At 44.7% G+C, this 21,905-nt stretch overlaps 1 protein-coding gene across 1 annotated transcript in view; it reads right to left on the bottom strand.

The window, feature by feature from the left end:
* Positions 1-21,905, bottom strand: part of plekha6 (pleckstrin homology domain containing, family A member 6) — an 85,802-nt gene that overhangs the window by 44,429 nt on the left and 19,468 nt on the right. Inside the window, 1 exon segment of the mRNA XM_042299331.1 lies at positions 13,631-13,731. Within this exon segment, the coding sequence (XP_042155265.1) occupies positions 13,631-13,731 (101 nt within the window).

Below are 21,905 nucleotides of genomic sequence, written 5' to 3'. Positions count from 1 at the left end.
GAGACGTTGCTGAACGACGATAAAGACAATATAAAGCTAGCGGGATTTTCCATGTTCCGGTAGAACAGAGATGCTACCTCTGGTAAGACAAGGGGTGGGTGGGTGTGTATATTTGTCAATAACAGCTGGTGCGCAATGTCTAATATTAAAGAAGAGGTATTGCTTGCCTGAGGTAGATGATTAGCTGTAGACCACACTATCTACCAAGCGAGTTCTCATCTATATTATTCGTAGCCATCTATATACCACCACAGAATGAAGCTGGCACTAAGACCGCTCTCAACCAAGGCCATAAGCAAAGAAGAAAATGCTCACCCAGAAGTGGTGCTCCTAGTGGCCGGGGACTTTAATGCAACTTAAATCAGTTTTACCAAATTTTTACCAGCATCTCACAAGTGCAACCAGAGAAAAAAACATCATAAACCACCTTTCCTCAACACACAGAGATGCATACAAAGCTCTCCCCCGCCCTCCTTTTGGAAAATCTGATCAGAATTCTATCCTCCTGATTCCTGCTTACAAGCAAAAACAAAAGCAGGAAGTACCAATGACTCGCTCAATACGGAAGTCGTCAAATGATGTGGATGCTACACTACAGGACGGTTTTGCTAGCACAGACTGGAAAATATTCAGTGATTCATCCAATGGCATTGAGGAGTACACCACCTCAGTCATTAGCTTCATCAATAAGTGCATCGATGACGTCCCCACAGTGACTGTACGTCCATATCCCAACCAGAAGCCATGGATCCACATCCACATTGAGCTAAAGGCTAGAAATGGCACTTTCAAAGAGCGAGAGACTAATCCGGACGCTTCTAAGAAATCTCGATATGCCCTTGGACGAACCATCAAACAAGCAAAGTGTCAATACAGGATTAAGATTGAATCATACTACACCGGCTCTGACACTCGTCGGATGTGGCAGGGCTTGAAAACTGTTAAGGACCACAAAGGGAAACCAAGACGCGAGCTGCGCAGTGATGCAAGCCTACCAGATGAGCTAAATGCATTTTATGCTCGCTTCGAGGCAAGCAACACTGAAACATGCACAAGAGCACCGGCTGTTCTGGGCTCTCGGTAGCCAATGTGAACAAAACCTTTAAACAAGTCAACATTCACAAAGCTGCTGGGCCAGGACATATACTCAGATTACCAGGACGTGTACTCAAAGCAAGCGTGGACCAACTGTCAAGTGTCTTCACTAACATTTTCAACATCTCCCTGACAGAGTCTGTAATACCAACATGTTTCAAGCAGACCACCATAGTCCCTGTGCCAAGGAAGTGAAGGTAACCTGCCTAAATTATTACCACACCGTGGCACTCATGTCGGTGGCTATCACAGAGCAACCAGCATAGCTGTGGGAAGTCGTTTGGGGATGGGGGTGCTGTGACGCACTGTAGACTTCTATATTGGTCCGCTAATACAGGACTAGCAAAGGTCCAGTGCACTACTTTTGTGCATTTTTTAAAACTAAATGTGTTTGCCAGCATTTGTAACTTGAGTCTGATAATTGCTTGATATATGTTTTCTAGTTTCTTGAAATACTTTGCAAATGCAACTTAAAGCTGAAATGGTGTATTCATTATTTTTCCATTTTTGTAAATGCTCTTATCCAGAGCAATCATTTTCAGATGTTTTTGTACTGGTGCCAAGTGAGAATCAAACCCACAACCCTAGCATTGCAAGTACCATGCTCTACCAACTGAGCCACGGCATCATATCACATCATCACAAACCCCTTGATGCCTCCATGTACTCAATTACTGTATTGTCCATTGTTTTTCTTCATGGTGATGGAAAGTCTACAGGTACAAACCTAGATGCCCAGCCTATGTACAATACAGTAATGTACATTTACATTAAGTGGTTTGTAAGGATCATAAATTAATACTACACAAACAGTGGTTGCATTCCATGTTATTTTATTACGAAAAATATTTTATTTTATATGGATCGGGACTTCGAGCGGGAGGGTGTTAGGTGTCTTTGCCCATAACTTTGCACCTTTTGATGTAAATGCTTGAGGACAAGGTTTTGTTCTTTCTAGATTCCATTACAATGACAATCACAAAGAAAGGGACAGGGCAAAAACTCACAACAAACATTCATTCTTCCAGCTAATAGTAGTAAATGCCAAGTGCATTACTTTTGTGATTTTTGTATTTTTATTATTGTTACATTTTTTTTCAGGGGGTAGTGCAGCACCCCTACTTGTCGTGGTTATGGCAAGCAGTAAACGAGTCAGACAGTCATCCCACCACTCAGACAGTTTAGCTAATGGCTGTCATTACCAAGACATGAGCTGGGATGATTTGTAATAGTGTAACTTGTAACTTCCCTGCAGTGTACCAAAGTGTGTGTGTGTGTGTGTGTGTGTGTGTGTGTGTGTGTGTGTGTGTGTGTGTGTGTGTGTGTGTGTGTGTGTGTGTGTGTGTGTGTGTGTGTGTGTGTGTGTCTATGTGTGTGTGTGTCTATGTGTGTGTGTGTCTATGTGTGTGTGTGTCTATGTGTGTGTGTCTATGTGTGTGTGTCTTGGAGAGCATCCAAGGTAGACAGACAAGCAGACACAGATAGAACACACGTGTTGCTCCCAGGCTGAGTACAAGGTAACGCAATAAACAACCCTACAACCCTGACCCTGGGAAACCACACCAAGCTGGGAAGAGGGCAGATGATGAAAGGAGGCGGAGATGGAGAGAGAGAAATAGAGAGAGAGAGTGTGAGAGGGTGGCATGGGGAGAGGGAGAGAGAGAAATAGAGAGAGAGAGTGTGAGAGGGTGGCATGGGGAGAGGGAGAGAGAGAAATAGAGAGAGAGAGTGTGAGAGGGTGGCATGGGGAGAGGGAGAGAGAGAAATAGAGAGAGAGAGTGTGAGAGGTGGCATGGGGAGGCATGGGGAGAGGGTGGCAGGGAGAGGGAAAGAGAGAAATAGAGAGAGTGTGAGAGGGTGGCATGGGGAGAGGGAGAGAGAGAAATAGAGAGAGAGAGTGTGAGAGGGTGGCATGGGGAGAGGGAGAGAGAGAAATAGAGAGAGAGAGTGTGAGAGGGTGGCATGGGGAGAAATAGAGAGAGAGAAATAGAGGGAGAGAGAGTGTGAGAGGGTGGCATGGGGAGGGAGAGAGAGAAATAGAGAGAGAGAGTGTGAGAGGGTGGCATGGGGAGAGGGAGAGAGAAATAGAGAGTGTGAGAGGGTGGCATGGGGAGAGGGAGAGAGAGAAATAGAGAGAGAGAGTGTGAGAGGGTGGCATGGGGAGAGGGAGGAGAGAGAGAAATGGCATGGGGAGAGAGAGAAATAGAGAGTGTGAGAGGGTGGCATGGGGAGATGGAGATAGAGAAATAGAGAGAGAGAGTGTGAGAGGGTGGCATGGGGAGAGGGAGAGAGAGAAATAGAGAGAGAGAGTGTGAGAGGGTGGCATGGGGAGAGGGAGAGAGAGAAATAGAGAGAGAGTGTGAGAGGGTGGCATGGGGAGAGGGAGAGAGAGAAAGAGAGAGAGAGGGTGGCATGGGGAGAGGGAGAGAGAAATGTGAGAGGGTGGCATGGGGAGAGGGAGAGAGAAATAGAAAGAGAGTGTGAGAGGGTGGCATGAGAGAGAGAGTGTGAGAGGGTGGCATGGGGAGAGGGAGAGAGAGAAATAGAGAGAGAGAGTGTGAGAGGGTGGCATGGGGAGAGGGAGAGAGAGAAATAGAGAGAGAGAGTGTGAGAGGGTGGCATGGGGAGAGGGAGAGAGAGAAATAGAGAGAGAGTGTGAGAGGGTGGCATGGGGAGGGAGAGGAGAAATAGAGAGAGAAGAGGGTGGCATGGGGAGAGAGAGAGTGAGAGAGGTGGCATGGGGGATGGGGAGAGAGAAATAGAGAGAGAGAGTGTGAGAGGGTGGCATGGGGAGAGGGAGAGAGAGAAATAGAGAGAGAGAGTGTGAGAGGGTGGCATGGGGAGAGGGAGAGAGAGAAATAGAGAGAGAGAGTGTGAGAGGGTGGCATGGGGAGAGGGAGAGAGAGGAAGAATGGTGATAAGGGGAGTGTGGGACTGGAAGGGAGGAAAGACACAAAAATACAACCATTTAAATTGACTTTACAAGCAGATGCAATCAGAGGTTGGGCAGGCTGGGGGGAAAGGGAGTATGGGACTGCAACAAGGGAGGTAGAAAAACAGAGAGCAAGGCCAAGCATATCCCTTACAGAAAAACCACAGGATTTCATGTGGAAAATCACAATATTTCAAATGAGTAGAAATGTCATGTTTTCACGTGTGTAGTTTCATGTTATCACATGTTGCTTTACGTGTTGTCACGTTATCACATTAACTTCACATGAGATCACGTGAAATTCATGTGTTTTTTACGTAAGGGACTACAACACATGATCCTACGTATTATATCGAAGTCCCGCTACAATGCACAGCTCTCTAGATTTATACAACATGGGCTCTCTCTACAACATATATTCCTGACGTCTATGTCCCGCTGTAATACAAAACAATCCGGATGTCTACACCCCTGCCTGCTGCAACACTGGATGCTCCATATGAATGCCCTGCATATCTCTATATGAATGAATATTCACCAAATTCATACCCTGCACACCTACACTACCGTTCAAAAGTTTGGGGTTTATAAATATCCCTGTTTTTGAAAGAAAAGCACATTTTCTTGTCCATTAAAATAGCATAAAATTGATCAGAAATACATTATTAATGTTGTAAATTGCTATTGTAGCTGGAAACGGCAGATTTTTGTGTCTCTAAACAGAATAGAAAAAGGAGTGGGAGGCTTCGGTGCACAACTGAGCAGTCTCAACGTCAACAGTGAAGAGGCAGCTCCGGGATGCTGGCCTTCTAGGCAGAGTTCCTCTGTCCAGTGTCTGTGTTCTTTTGCACATCTTAATATGTTCTATTTATTGGCCAGTCTGAGATACTGTATGGCTTTTCTTTGCAACTCTGACTAGAAAGCCAGCATCCCGGAGTCATCTCTTCACTGTTGACGTTGAGACTGGTGTTTTGCGGGCACTATTTAATGAAGCTGCTAGTTGAGGACTTGTGAGGTGTCTGTTTCTCAAACTAGACACTCTAATGTACTTGTCCTCTTGCTCAATTGTGCACCGGGGCCTCCCACTCCTCTTTCTATTCTGGTTAGAGCCAGTTTGCGCTGTTCAGTGAAGGGAGTAGTACACAGCTTTGTACGAGATCTTCAGTTTTTTGGCAATTTCTCACATGGAATAGCCTTCATTTCTCAGAACAAGAATAGACTGACAAGTTTCAGAAGAAATTACTTTGTTTCTGGACACTCTGAGCCTGTAATCGAACCCACAAAGCTGATGCCCCAGATACTCAACTAGTCAAAAGAAGGCCAGTTTCATTGCTTCTTTAATCAGAACAACAGTTTTCAGGTGTGCTACCATAATTGCAAAAGGGTTTTCTAATGGTCAATTGGCCTTTTAAAATGATAAACTTGGATTAGCTAACACAACGTGCCATTGGAACACAGGAGTGATGGTTGCTGATAATGGGCCTCTGTACGCCTACATAGACATTCCATGAAAAATCTGCCGTTTCCAGCTACAATAGTCCTTTACAACATTAACAATGTCTACAGTGTATTTCTGATCAATTTGATGTTATTTTAATGGACAAAAAAATGTGTGTAACGGTATTCGTTGTCTGAAGAAGAATCATCGGACCAAAGAGCAGCGTGGTAAGTGTTCTGGGCTGTGGGGGAGCACTGGAGCTCTGGTGCACAGCCTTGGCACCACTCCTCCAGGCTGTATGCCCACTTTAGCCTGTCCCCTCCAGAGTGCAGGCACAGGTCGAACCGGGCTGTGGGGGAGCACTGGAGATCTAGTGCTTAACACTTGCACCTCTCCATTAGGCTCAATGCCCACTTTCGCCCGGCACGGGCGAAGCGCAGGCATAGGATGAACTGAACCCTCCCAGCGCCCCGAGGACACAGTACGCAGAGCCGGCGCAGGATACCCTCGGCCGGAACGGAGCACCGGAGACCAAACGCGCTGAGCTGGCACTATCCACCCTGGCTAGATGCCCACTCTCGCATGGCACTTGCGGGGGGCTGGCATATAACGCTCCGGGCTATGAGCGCGCACTGGAGACACCGTGCGCTTCACTGCATAACATGGTGCCTGACCAGTACCACGCTGCTTCCGGTAAGCACGGGGAGTTGGCTCAGGTCTATCGCCTGACCGCCAATCTCCCCGTGTGCCCACACCCCCAAAATAATTGGGCTGCCTCTCGTGCCTGCTGCTCTGCCTTGTCTCATATCGCCGCCTCTCATTAGCTGCCTCTAGTTCTTCCTTCGGGCGACGATATTTCCCAGCCTGTCTCCAGGGTCCCTGTCCGTCCAATATCTCCTCGAGTCCTGAACCCTCTGCTCCTCGTTACCATGCTGCTTGGTCCGTTTGTGTTGGGTAGATCTGTAATGGTATTCGTCGTCTGAAGAAGAATCATCGGACCAAAGCGCAGCGTGGTAAGTGTTCATGTTACTTTATTTAAAACTGAACACTCTAACAAAAATAACAAAGAGAATAACCGAAACAGTCCTGTAAGGTGCAAAACACTAAACAGAAATTAACTACCCACAAAAACCCTGTGGGAAAAAGCTACCTATGTATGGTTCCCAATCAGAGACAACGATAGTCAGCTGTCCCTGATTGAGAACCGTACCCGGCCAAAACAAAGAAACACAAAAACATAAAAAAAGGAACATAGACTGCCCACCCACATCACACCCTGACCAAACCAAATTAGAGACATAAAAAGCTCTAAGGTCAGGGCGTGACAATGAGCTTTTCTTTCAAAAACAAGGACATTTCTAAGTGACCCCAAACATTTGAACGGGTTGTGTACGTCTGGCGTATCTAGAGTATGTCCTGGGCTGGGAATGACCCCTCTCACCCCAGAGAACACGGAATGTTTTCCTCATAAAAAGACTACATGAACCTATCTAAACCTGCTGATGACAACAGCACAGCACCATCCCACTGGATATCTTAACACTGTGAAACCACAATATCTGTTCTGGGCTGGTGGGAGAATGTGTGTGTGTGTGTGTGTGTGTGTGTGTGTGGGTGGGGGGTGTATGTGACTCTCACATTCTCACAGCAGAATTAGACGTTTTTGCACTTTTCTCCAAACTTCAAGTGTTTTCCACAACCTGGGTTGCTCCTCCTGCTCAACATTGTTCCTTTTCTACAAATGACACATTTAGAAGTTTCTCTGAACATCACATTTTGAAGTTAAAGGGATATTTCAGGATTTTGGCTAAATCTACTTCCTCAGCGTCACATCAACTCGTGGATACCATTTGTACGCCTCTGTGTCCAGTATGAAGGAAGCTAGAGGTAGTTTTGAAAGCCAATGCGAACTAGCATTAGTGCCTGGACTGGATCCTATCGGTATGTGCTATCATGCTAATGTTTTGGATAGGGTTAAAACATTGAATTTAGGCATTCATTCTGAATGGTTAAGGTAAAGGTAAAGGTTTGGGATAGGGTTAAAATGAAATAAAAATAAACAAGTGTCTACCACTGGATTGGACACGCAACCTTCTGATCCGGAGTGATGGGATTACACACACTGGGATTACGAACACTGGGATTTAACAGGCGACCTTCTGATCCGGAGTGATGGGATTACACACACTGGGATTACGAACACTGGGATTTAACAGGCGACCTTCTGATCCGGAGTGATGGGATTACACACACTGGGATTACGAACACTGGGATTTAACAGGCGACCTTCTGATCCGGAGTGATGGGATTATGCACATCCGTCACCCCCGTGCACAACGCCATAGAAAAACCCAAGCCTACTTGATGGTAATAGCGCTCACTGTTGCCCCCCAGTGGCTGGATTTGTAGGCATTTCCCGATGTCCTCAAGACAAGGGCAGACGTCCAATTAAGAAGTCAATCTTGAGCAATCTGCCTGGTTGAGGGCTGTATACTGATTACATGGTGATTATTTGAGGGCTTTTTGCAACCCTAGTTGTTTGTGTACGCATATGAATCTGGGTCTGGGCACACTACAGACACACACACACGCAAACAAACACGTTGTTCTCCCAGGTTTGATGATGGTGGGTATCTCAGAGGCGGGGTAGTTCTAACAGAGTAGCAGAGAGAGAACCGTCAGACTGATACAGTGCTGCTGCACTAAACTTATGTAAGACCCCTTCATCAATATTCTATCAGTGTTCTCATTGCATGGCCACGGCTGACTGAATCCAATGAAACAGCAGCTAATACAATAGGGATGTTGCACATGACAGCAGCTGATACAGCTACACCAGATAGCCTCTACTGTATCTTGACCTGATCACTTTGACAAGGTAAGCATAACAGACCTCACTTCGACACAGGTCTGTCTCTCTCTCTCTTTCTCGCTCTCTCTCTCTCTCTCTCTCTCTCACTCTCGCTCTCTCTCTCTCTCTCTCTCTCTCTCTTTCTCTCTCACTCTCTCTCGCTCTCGCTCTCGCTCTCACTCAAGCTTTAGTAAAATGACAAGGCCACTGAGATAATAAAAACAACAATAAAAGTCACAAATAAATAATAGTAATAGTGATTAGAGAAAGGGAATATACATATCATTTATTACAAATGAAATACAGAAATATCTAATTTACATAAGTATTCACACCCCTGAGTCAATACTCTGTAGACGCACCTTTGGCAGTGATTACAGCCGTGAGTATTTCTGGGTAAGTCTAAGTGCTTTGCAAACCTGGATTGTACATTTTTTCTCCATTATTCTTTTCAGAATTCTTCAAGCTCTGTCAAGTTGATTGTTGTTCATGGCTAGACAGCCATTTTCAAGACTTGCCATTGATTCTCAAGCAGATTTAAGTCAAAATGGTGACTTGACCACTAAGGAGCATTTAATGTCATCTTGGTAAGTAACTCCAGTGTAGAGTTTGCCTTGTGTTTTAGGCTATTGTCCTGCTGAAAGGTGAATTTGTTTGCCAGTATCTTTTGGAAAGCAGACTGAACCAGGTTTTCCTCTAGAATTGTGCCTTTGCGTATAGCTGTATTCCGTTTCTTTTCATCCTAAGAAACTCCCTAGTTCTTGCCGATGACAAGCATACCCATAATATGATGCAGCCACCTCCATGCTTGAAAATATGAAGAGTGGTATTCAGTGATGTGTTGTATTGGATTTACCCCAAACATGTGTGGGCCACAGAGATGGGGTAGTCAGTCAAAAATCATGATAACCACTACTATTGAATACTTAATGGGTCCATGCAACTTATTATGTAAATTGATCAGCACATTTTTACTTCCGAACTTATTCAGGCTTGCCTTAGCAAAGGGGTTGAATACTTATTGACATCAAGACATTTCAGCTTGACAATTTGTATTCATTTGTAAAAAATTCAACCAACAAAATTCCACTTTGACATTATGGGATATTCTGTGTAGATCAGTGACACAAAAAATACATTTTAAATTCAGGCTGTAAAACAACAAAATGTGGAAATATTAAAAAGGTGTGAATACTTTCTGAAGGCATTGTAAATATTATAAGAGATTGACTGAGAGATTGTGTGTGTCTCTCTCTCGCTCCCATAACACATAACTCGCTCCCATAACACATAGACACGTAAGCACTTCCAAGGCAGAATGCATAATCTGTGAGAGTATTTGACATGGGAATATCTCACACTCAGGTGACACCCCTCTGAGTGAAGGTGGTATGGACCATGATTTACTCTCACCATGGGGTTGAATAACTAGTGCACTCCCTGAGGGTGTGCACGTATGGTCTCTCTCTCACACACACACACACACACACACACACACACACACACACACACACACACACATAAACACACGAGAACTCAATGCAGCCTCACTGGTGGCAACAAGATAGAGCAAGTACTGTATATTATACAACCTTCACATAAGAAGCTCAAGAAAAATCACACACACACATACAAATACACATCTATCTGTAACTCAGTCTTAAGACACTAGTTAACCAGTCATACACACCGTACACACACACCACACCACACCCCGGCCAAGTGTTCTCGTTTAATAATTTACTTCAATTCATGGGAGGGAAAAGGCTGCTTTGAAAAATGCTGTGAGCTGAGAGGTGTCTGTTAGACATTATAGCCTTTTACAAGTCTAAACCATGCAGGGTTGAACCAAGTGTGGTCAGATAGGGATGAGCCTAGATACTGTAGATAGTGTTGTAATGGCTGGGTGACCCCGATCATAAATAAGGTCTATTCCAGGTTCCAACTACACCTCTGTGTCTGTTACCTCAGCCTGTACTTAGTGAACCTGCAGGTACGGTCAAGTTGGAACAACAGACCCAGGCTGCCCCTTCGGTTTGGAGCTCACAGCAAAACAACAGTCCTTGCAGTCCTGGCTCATATCCAAAGTGTTAGAGCTTACACAATTTCCATTAAGCATTTAATGAAGCATTCATGCCTTCATGAAAAAGAGAGTGTGTCAGTAGTGAAAAGTAAAGTCAAAGCAGTCCACCTCTGAAACTTAATCTTATAATCAAAGGTGAAAATGTAGTTTATAGTCTCCGCTCCCCTCTCCCCTCTCCCCTGCACCCTCTCTCTCTCTCATTGGTCTCTTTTTGAAATGACAGGTGTCATAAAGAAGGAGTTCTACAGGAATCCCAGCCCAAGGCTCCAGGTGCGTGCTCAAACTCGACATCCATCCTGTCCCGTCTCCTCCCCTCCTCAGCCCAGAGGGGCCCCACCAGACAAGACGAAAGGGGCCAGCCCAGAAACAAAATCTCGCCTCCCTCCGCTAACAACAGCCAGAACAAAATCAGACCAGATCACCACCCTGTATTAGTACTGAGAACACGCAAACACCATGACATACCTTTACAGTCTGTCTGTCTCCTACACAGCACTTAGACCTGCATACCTGGCCTCACACTCTCCTATACTTAAACATTGTGCCATACAGTATATTAATAACCCCACCTACTGTCTACTATCTAACCCCGAATACCGAGCTAATAATGAGAGTCACTTCCCTGAAACATTACAATACGAACCACAACGAAACAAAAAAGCACAAAAAGGGTCTTCAACATCAAAAAAAAAGCATGTACTTGGTTGACATTGTTTCAACAGGGATCGCCAGATCCTGAAACTTCAGTGTTATAACACCATAACCACGAACAGCATTTTGTAGACCTACGCATCACTTCCAGTTCCAGTCCACACTGTAAATACTCTGGAAACCTCTGGCTGCTCTGCTCCATCCTCATGACTCATACTGTCTCACGCTCACACCTCCTCCCTGTACAATCAACACTGAGCAGCAGGATAACAGCATGGAGGGGAGGAGACTAATAACCTTTCAGTGGCCAGCACCACCACCACCACCAGCACCACCACCACCACCATAACAATACAGCTGAATAGGCTACCTAGAATACTGTGTCAGTCAGTACGAACATTATGTTTCCCCTGTACTGTCTCTGAAAAGCTTTTGGGATACAAGTCATTGAAACATTTACTGGCGTTTAACTTTTTCTGTTGCGTAACAATCCCATTTAGGAAGAGTGGGAGCATTCTGACATCACGTGCATAAAGCAACTCATGCTGGGGCGACTGTTAAAGGTATTTGGAAATCACTTGTGAAAAGGTACATTTTTTATTTTATTTTGCCTGTTTCTTCTTCTACTGCTATTTGCCTTTCAAACCATGCACATAGACATAGGAACGTCTACAGAGGAGCCAGTGTAACGGGCTGAACCCTCTAGCTGCTGGTATACAGTACATAGTCTACTGCTTCGTAGAACTGTCAGGCAAATGCCATGTCACCGCGGCTGTCACAACAGGTCTCGTATCAACACCGACAACACAGAGACGCTGTGGCAACAATCAATGGCACACAGCAACGCTATCCACAAAGAAACACTGCAATACACGTACTGTACAACCCATACATTGTCTTAACCACCAAACACAAATGAGACCAGGTAATCCAAATATTTCAAGAAGAGATTTGACTAATTGTGGAATATTGCAAAACGGTATTGCATCACCTTTTCTGAAACAGACAGTTTGTTTGTCAATCCAAAGATGCGTTCTAGCTTGACAGTGATTGCGCTTTTATGGCGATAAATCTGGAATCCTTTTCGTTTATGGTACTAGAGAGGATTTGTTGATTTGTGACATATGTCTACTGACAGGGACTGTGTTGGGAAATAGCTTTAGCTGGTATTGCAGCGCCAAATTCTGAGATGGGGATTAATATGCATTGGCTGTGTTAAATAAATCATATGAATGAACTTGATATTATATATCATGCTGATATTGTGACGTGGTGCTAGGTAGGGGTTTATGTAAGACTGTTTGTTCTCTCCTGACCATCCCTCAGCTACTGCCTGGAAGACCAGAGAGGAATGCACTGTGGCAGGACACTCGCTCTCCTTCCATTTCTCTTTCTCTCCTTCTCTCTTTCACTCAGTCTCCCTCCCTCTCTCTCTCTCTCTCTCTCTCTCTCTCCCTCTCTCATGCTGTTTGTGTTTGTCTCCCTCTCTTTCACCATTCTGTTTATTCATGAGCACTTCGGTGCAAAGTACAGTGTGAGCAAACACACACTCACACTCTAATCACACACACATGCATGTACACACGGGCGTGCACACACACACACAGTAAATATATGAGTTTGGTTTTGACATGCTGCCAGACATCTCTGCTTATTCCCCACTATCCCCAATTGTCCCCTAATGTCACTGGGTTGTATGAGTGGCGATCACATGTCCCCCAGCATCTACCCCCCCCCCGAAAAACATCACCCCGAATCCTGGATAGAGTATTTCAATGGCCCCAATATCACTTCTGCTCTCTCTGTCCAGGGTGACCATCATATACTGTACAAAACATTAGGAACATCTTCCTAATATTGAGTAGCATCCCTTTTTGCCCTCAGAACAGCCTCAATTCGTGGGGGCATGGACTCTACATGGTGTCAAAAGCGTTCCACAGGGATGCTGGCCAATGTTGACTCCAATGCTTCCCATAGTTGTGTCAAGTTGGCTAGATGTCCTGTGGGTGGTGGACCATTCTTGATAAACACGGGAAAATGTTGAGCGTAAAAAAAAACAGCAACATTGCAGTTCTTGACACACTCAAACCGGTGCATCTGGCACCTACTACCATACCCCGTTCAAAGGCACTTAAATATGTCGTCTTGCCCATTCACCCTCTGAATGGCATAGGTACACAATCAATGTCTCAACTGTCTCAAGGCTAAAAAAATCCTTCTTCAACATTGTGTTCTTCACTTTTATCTAAACTGACTGGAGTGGATTTAACAGGTGACATTAATAAGGGATGTCATGTTCCTAATGTTTTGTACACTCAGTACTCATTGTACTTGTTTAGCTACTGTATCCTCTCAAACCACCCAATATTCACTTTCCTAAAGGTCATTCTCCCTCTCGCCTCACTGACCACCTGCCCCAAATGTTATCCCCCACATCTTGGAAACTCAAGAAGTCCCCAAAAAATATTGCTTCATCATCATAACACTGCTTCATCGTCATCATAATCACCATCATTGTCATCATCATCCTCATCATCATCATCATCATCATCATCATACTTAGCCCTAGAGGGTACTGACCTTAAAGGCGTGCTTGCGGCTGATGTTATCCAGCACCTGCACTTCTCCGATCCGAAAGCTGAGCAGAGGAAGACTTCCCAACACTCCTTCCTCCTTCTCGTCTGGGTAGGAGGAAGAGGGGAAAAAAGAGAGAGAAAGAATAAAGATTGGGATCAAAATCAACAAAAAAATCACATATTTTAGAAAACGCGACAGAGGTATATTATAACAGAAAGGGTCCATACCTACAGTAAATAAAGAGGGGTGAATAGTAAACGCACAGTCTGGTGTCGCAGTTTGCAAACTCCTCTAGTGGTAGCTGCAGCTGTAGCTGGCTTAGTGAGCACTACCATTGAACATCCCTGGAACAACACCCACGTCCCACTGTAGGGGAAATATCAATTTTGGTCCAGAAGTCCAGTGATAAGTGGCACACTCACACACACACACACACACACACACAGAAACTCGCGTAAAATCCAACGGCGGTCAGATATTTTTTTTAAATGAGCGGAGCGCTGGTGAAGAAAGAGGAGTGCGAGAGCGGCACTTGTGCTGATTAAATAATGGAGCAGATGATGACAATTTCGAGGGCTGGCGATGAGGCTGACAGGGAGTCCACAGTAGTAGCTGCTGCCCTCCTTATCTCTCTCTCCCTCGTTCCCTCTTTCTCTTTCTCTCTCGCTCTGCCTGGCTCTTTTGCTCTCTCTCTCGGCTGATCCCTCTCTTGTTCTCTCTCTCTCTCTCTCTCTCGGCTGATCCCTCTCTCGCTCTATCTCTCTAAGCAGAGCTGTACTGCGTAGATGTAAGAGCCTTCCTCGGTTGCAGAGCACACGTGTGTTTGAGAGAGAGCGGAATAGAGAAAGAGAGGGAGGGAGAGACTGAGAGGAGGGATGGGGGAGGGGGAGCTGTGTTTGTGCAATCATACAGTACTATTTGCTGTGTGTGTGTGTGCGTGTGCGTGTGCGTGCGTGCGTGCGTGTGTGTGTGTGTGTGTGTGTCTGTGCGTGTGTGATAGTGATCAGCCAATGTGACTCAGTGTTGCTGGAATCCTGAATACTGGCCTTCAGCTAACTGTACCTGCCCTCTCTCCACCAATCAAAGAACAGGGTTTTCTGCAACACACAGAAAAGGTAAATAGCCACTCCTCTTTCCCTCAAACAAATTCAAACTTGAGCTCACAAGTTCTGTATTTCATTGCAAAAATCTGTTAATTCTCAAACAGTTCTACCCTACAACTGAAATATCTTATATAGGCTATCAAGTTGTGTTAAATATACTGTATCACATGAACATAGTCGCACCTTAATAACGGATGTAATAAGAAACAATGTGATTTATTGCCAAACAGCCTTTCAAAGTCGTCTCAAGATAATTTAGGAGAAGACTGGTGAGAAGAAACAGAGTTGTGATTGTGAAACCTGTGGCAGAGCTTCTCAGTGTTCACCAACAAACGCCGTGCCCATCCAAAGACACAGAGACGCTAGGAGAGGCAAAACACACAGCAAACACACCTCTGAAAACACACACTTCTGAAGACACTCCTGCTAGCACAAACACTTATGAAGAAGAAAGTTGCCTACAATGTCACCTCATTCTGACTCAAGTCTGACGCTTGTTTGACACCACACAGACTCCCTCCCCTTTGTGTGTGTGTGTGTGTGTGTGTGTGTGTGTGTGTGTGTGTGTGTGTGTGTGTGTGTGTGTGTGTGTGTGTGTGTGTGTGTGTGTGTGTGTGTGTGTGTGTGTGTGTGTGTGTGTGTGTGTGTGTGTGTGTGTGTGTGTGTGTGTGTGTGTGTGTGTGTGTGTGTGTGTGTGTGTGTGTGTGTGTGTGTGTGTGTGTGTGCGTGCGTGCGTGCGTGTAGGTGTATGTGTGAGAGAGTTAAGACACAGGATCAGGGTAAATCTGCTCCCTAACAGCTATATATTAGCATCCCAAAACAACAGCATATCAACACTTCTGAAGATGCCAATTAGTTAAGTAATGCACAAACACTCTATTTAGCAAAGAATTCCTCTATATTTACTGTACACTCAGGGTCAGCTAGGACATTGGTAACTTGTGACATCAAGTCCCTGACTGTACTTACAGCATTAGGCAGTCAGGTATTTTGCTCTGTTGGGAATTGGATATTTGGGATGTTTTATGATCCTTTGGAGATGGGGGTGGTATGTAGTGCTAGAGTTGTTAGAGTTGCAGAAATGTAGCTGCAAAGTTGCTAGTTGGAATCCCTGGCTGAGCACTTAAGAGAACCGGGGACTCCTATACACACTCCTAATCTCCTTGTATAGAGCAACTACTCCACCTCCCCTGGCCAGGACAGCAGACATGCTTTGACAATGTCACCTCCCAAGTCCCAACAACAAAAGACCTTAGCATCTTTTTGCCCCTCTCTCCTTGCTGGCATGGTGATCGTGGCAGTAAATCGCACAGTCAGACATGCTCCCTTCCTCCCTCTCTTTTTTTCCACAACACAGCTGGGAGAAAAGGGAGGGAGACGAAAACATCCCATCAGACGTGTGTGAAATCCCGAGAGAGGAATCACTGTGACCAGAAGGAGAGAAAGGGGGAAGAAAAGGAAAGAAAAGGAAATGGAGAAATTATAGAAAAGCAAGCGGGGCTCTGGGGCCAGTTTGTGAATATTGCTCAACGTGAATTTGGCTGTCGCTTCACACTGAGCTATTGAATCACAGAACAACCGGAACATTTCAATATGAAAGATTCTTAGAAGCTGCTAAGCTCCAATTCATGTGGGGGTGTTTTCTGATTCCCGGTTCTATTCTTATCATTTAATTTCTCTGCTTTGCTTTGAATACGTCCTTATTCACGTTGGATTTGCGTCTGTGTGTACGGGAATGGACTGGAGTGTTTTATAAAAGGAGCAATTCCAGGTTAACTACTGGGGAAACTGGGAATTAAACACCCAGTTGCATCCTGTAGCTCACAGAATACTGGTAGATTCACCAACAAAATCACTTTTAACCCAAAGAACCTGGAGTTCACTCTCTCTCAGGACTAGGAAGATGTGTGTTTGAGTGGTTTCAATAGGGTAGAGTAGGGTAAGTTGAGCCCTTCTTTATATTCAGCATCACTCCTTAAGGGAAATCTAATATTATTTCTAACAAAGATACGTACATACACTGAGTTTACAAAACATTAGGAACACCTGTTCTTTCCATAACAGACTGATCCGGTGAATCCAGCATAAAGCTATGACCCCTTATTGATGTTACCTTCAATCCGTGTAGACGAAGTGGAGGAGACAGGTTAAAGACGAGATTTTTTTAAAGCATTGAGTAAATTGAGGCATGGATTGTGTTCTTGTGCAATTCAAGACAAAATATTTAAGTGCCTTTGAACAGGGGTGTGGTACTAGGTGCCAGACGCACCAATTTGAGTGTGTCAAGAACTGCAACGCTGCAGATCTTGACACACGTGTGTATCAAGAATGGTCCATCACCCAAAGGACATCCAGACAACTTGACACAACTGTGGGACGCATTGGAGTCAACATGGGCCAGCATCCCTGTGGAACGCTTTAGACACCTTGTAGTCCACTTCCTGGCATATTGAGGCTGTTCTGAGGGCAAAAAGGGGAAACAACTCAATAGTAGGAAGCTGTTCCTAATGTTTTGTACACTTAGTGTATATTTTGCGATGTTGTGTATCCCTGGAAATAATCAGAATTCATGTAAACATTACAGTTTTGAAAACATAGCTTCTCCAAAAAAAGTGGTCTCTTGGTACAGGATACCCCGGGTGTGGGGTAAGTTAAGCTGCTCGCAAATTCTTGTACTGAATGAAATAATACCACTACCTTTTTAAAACACATTTCAATACAATCACAATCGCTTTTTGTCTTTTAAGCATTTTAAGCATCTTTTAACACAGGCTTAACACCTAACAAACAATTTGTACTTTTCATAACACTTTTAAAATAGGCCAGACCCTGTTGCTACCTCATATGCTAGCGATAATGCCTTGCATTACAAATAGGAACAAAACACTTCAATTTGCTCAACTTGCTATTGGCTCAACGATGGGCTCAACTTACCTCAAGTTAAACACATTTTGACTACAAGGATGCACTTTCATGCTTGATTTAGGACCTCATATTGAAGCTTATAGAGACCACAACTGGTGTACAAGTATAAAACAATCTTAAAATGATCAACTTCGGTTTAGATACAAGCATCATGAAACCTCTATCTCAGTAAATTCATTTGACTTGGTGAAAATCTTTATTTTTTATTTTTACCTAACTTACTTATCACTTTTTCTATGTGGTTTCTTCCTTCATAAACTCCATGAAATGATGACCTGATCCTAAATATTTGGGCAAATTATAGATTGTGTGCATGATTTCCTAGAAACAAGGGTAACTCACACACACACACACACACACACACACACACAACACACACAGCCGATTTTACATTAGCGCCATAAACTTTGGGGGGGGGGTCTCTAATTATCCATCATTTTGTTTAAAATGCTACTTTGTACTTCTACAGTGGTAAATATGAAATATTAAAAGCTTATTCCAAATTAAACAAGCACCCCCGCCTCTCAAGGTTTAAACCAGTGAAAGTTAGTTCAAGGTCTTTGAATCGCGTTAATCTCTCTACTCTGCCAGTCTGCCTTTCTATCTGTCTGTCTTTCGCCAGTAAATTTGCAACATTGTATCGACTGGATCCAGCCCGCTAGTGAACGTGCAACATTATCAACTGGGTCCAGCCCGCTAGTGAACGTGCAACATTATCAACTGGGTCCAGCCCGCTAGTGAACGTGCAACATTATCAACTGGGTCCAGCCCGCTAGTGAACGTGCAACATTATCAACTGGGTCCAGCCCGCTAGTGAACGTGCAGCCCGCTACATTATCAACTGGGTCCAGCCCGCTAGTGAACGTGCAACATTATCAACTGGGTCCAGCCCGCTAGTGAACGTGCAACATTATGAACTGGGTCCAGCCCGCTAGTGAACGTGCAACATTATCAACTGGGTCCAGCCCGCTAGTGAACGTGCAACATTATCAACTGGGTCCAGCCCGCTAGTGAACGTGCAACATTATCAACTGGGTCCAGCCCGCTAGTGAACGTGCAACATTATCAACTGGGTCCAGCCCGCTAGTGAACGTGCAACATTATCAACTGGGTCCAGCCCGCTAGTGAACGTGCAACATTATCAACTGGGTCCAGCCCGCTAGTGAACGTGCAACATTATCAACTGGGTCCAGCCCGCTAGTGAACGTGCAACATTATCAACTGGGTCCAGCCCGCTAGTGAACGTGCAACATTATCAACTGGGTCCAGCCCGCTAGTGAACGTGCAACATTATCAACTGGGTCCAGCCCGCTAGTGAACGTGCAACATTATGAACTGGGTCCAGCCCGCTAGTGAACGTGCAACATTATCAACTGGGTCCAGCCCGCTAGTGAACGTGCAACATTATCAACTGGGTCCAGCCCGCTAGTGAACGTGCAACATTATCAACTGGGTCCAGCCCGCTACCGAACTTGAAACAGCTCGATGAGCGCAGGACAGACACCGCTGTATTTGCATTCCATATTTCAGCCCCTTTTCAGGTGTCCCAACTTTTCTTTTGACAAAAAAAGTTCAATTTGTCAGCAAGCTGCATCCATTAATTCAGGCTTCAAGAGTGAATGTCACTGAATGTCATGACACTTTTTGGTGCTGGAGAAGGACTGTTGTCTATTCTGCTATCAGATGGGTTGGGTTAAATACTGAAGACACATTTCAATTCCATGCATTTGGTTGTGCAACTAACTCAGGTCCCCTTTCCCTTCAAATATGACAGACAGGACCTGAAGGTCAGGGACTTAGAGAGTATAGAGAGAGAAAGAGAGGGGAAGGGGGGGAAAGACAATTATCATCTTCTTTCTTCTTCATCTTGTAAGTGGTCATTCTACCTGGCCGTGGGTTGTATGGGTAGCAGAGGGCTGCAGGTGGACCAGTGGGAATGACAGACTGAACATCTGTCACGTTAAGAGACAGAGACAACCTCGACCCTCTCAGAATTCCGTCTTCCGGAGTAGTGTGCAGTCGATGCGAGTCACCTTCAATGCTGCCCTGATGGAGAGACTGTGCTGTATAAGGTGTGTGTGTGTGTGTGTGTGTGTGTGTGTGTGTGTGTGTGTGTGTGTGTGTGTGTGTGTGTGTGTGTGTGTGTGTGTGTGTGTGTGTGTGTGTGTGTGTGTTAATATCAATCTCTATAGATTGTTGACATAGCCGAACATACTCAAGTCTTTTGTAAAGCGTTTCTCACCACATACCACAATGACCCTCTCCCACTTCTATATGTACACAGAGCCACCCATAAACCCACACACACTTACTGTAGCTCGTACATCAAACTCTAAGAAGATACCTCAAGCCGTGTGACATATTCAAATGACACATGGTTTATTCTCCACTCCTGGCTGTGGCTCAGAAGATGACAGATGAAGACCACAAAGATTTGGGGACTTGGCATGGAGGAGAGTAAAGACACTGTGTGATATTAAAGCACCTTGAACAAGTCAACAGTCCTCTTGACATAGTGGTGACGTGCACCAGACCCACAGCCCTCCACTCTGCCAACAGAACACACTGACATGACATCATGTACTGTAGCTAAAAAAAACACAAACAATGTCACCATTTTAAATGTGACACCAGCCTGTGACAGTACAACCAAGCCAAGGAGGGAACAAAGCTTTCCAGTTGCCAAAGCAGATACAACCAAACAAATCCCCAGAGTAGGACTCTGAGAGACAGACAGAGGTAGCAGGTGTAGTGAGGTGTCTTGGCCAGGTTTCCATTGAAAAACAGATTCTAGCCACGAAGGGCTCTGCTTAAAATAATGCCAGCTGAGACACTACCCATGGCTCTTTTTTTCCTTTATTTAACTAGGCAAGTGAGTTAAGAACAAATTCTTATTTTCAATGACGGCCTACCGGGAAACAGTGTTCAGGGGCAGAACAGTGTTCAGGGGCAGAACAGCAGATTTGTACCTTGTCAGCTCAGGGGTTTGAACTTGCAACCTTCCAGTTACTAGTCCAACACTCTAACCACTAGGCTACCCTGCTGCTCTGTGGAGCTGCTTGGATCAAATAAAGGTTACATAGACAATGTATACATGCTGTAAATATTTTGTTAAGTCAACCCCATGTATGTACAGTTGAAGTCGGAAGTTGAAATACACTTAGGTTGGAGTCATTAAAACTTGTTTTTCAACCACTCCACAAATGTCTTGTTATCGTTTGGCAAGTAAGTTAGGACATCTACTTTGTGCATGACACAAGTAATTTTTCCAACAATTGTTTACAGACAGATTATTTCACTTATAATTCACTGTATCACAATTACAGTGGTTCAGAAGTGTACATACACTAAGATGACTGTGCCTTTAAACAGTTTGGGAAATTCCAGACAATGATGTCATGGCTTTAGAAGCTTCTGATAGGCTAATTGACATCATTTGAGTCAATTGGCGGTGTACCTGTGGATGTATTTCAAGGCCTACCTTCAAACTCGGTGCCTCTTTGCTTGACATCACGGCAAAATCAAAAGAAATCAGCCAAGACCTCAGAAAGAAATTGTAGACCTCTACAAGTCTGATTCATCCTTGGGAGCAATTTCCAAACGACTGAAGGTACCACGTTCATCTTACAATCAGTAGTACGCAAGTATAAACACCATGGGACCACGCAGCCGTCATACCGCTCAGGAAGGAGAAGCGTTCTGTCTCCTAGAGATGAATGTACTTTGGTGCAAAAAGTGCGAATCAATCCCAGAACAACAGCAAAGGACCCTGTGAAGATGCTGGAGGAAACAGGTACCAAAGTATCTATATCCACAGTAAAACCAGTCCTATATCGACATACCCTAAAAGGCCGCTCAGCAAGGAAGAAGCCACTGCTCCAAAACTGCCATAAAAATCCAGACTACAGTTTGCAACTGCACATGGGGACAAAGATCGTACTTTTTGGAGAAATGTCCTCTGGGCTGATAAAACAAAAATACAACTGTTTTGCCATAATGACCATCACTATGTTTGGAGGAAAATTGGGGTGGCTTGCAAGCCGAAAAACACCATCCCAACCGTGAAGCACGGGGGTGGCAGCATCATGTTGTGGGGGTGCATTGCTGCAGGAGGGACTGGTGCACTTTACAAAATAATAGCATCATGAGGCAGGAAAATTACGTGGATATATTGAAGCAACATCTCAAGACATCAGTCAGGAAGTTAAAGCTTCGTCGCAAATGGGTCTTCCAAATGGACAATGACACCA

Source organism: Oncorhynchus tshawytscha, linkage group LG02 (assembly GCF_018296145.1).
Source record: "Oncorhynchus tshawytscha isolate Ot180627B linkage group LG02, Otsh_v2.0, whole genome shotgun sequence".
NCBI lineage: Eukaryota > Metazoa > Chordata > Actinopteri > Salmoniformes > Salmonidae > Oncorhynchus > Oncorhynchus tshawytscha.
The sequence above is the reverse complement of the archived record's forward strand: the minus strand, read 5'-3'. Positions and strand labels throughout refer to the sequence as shown.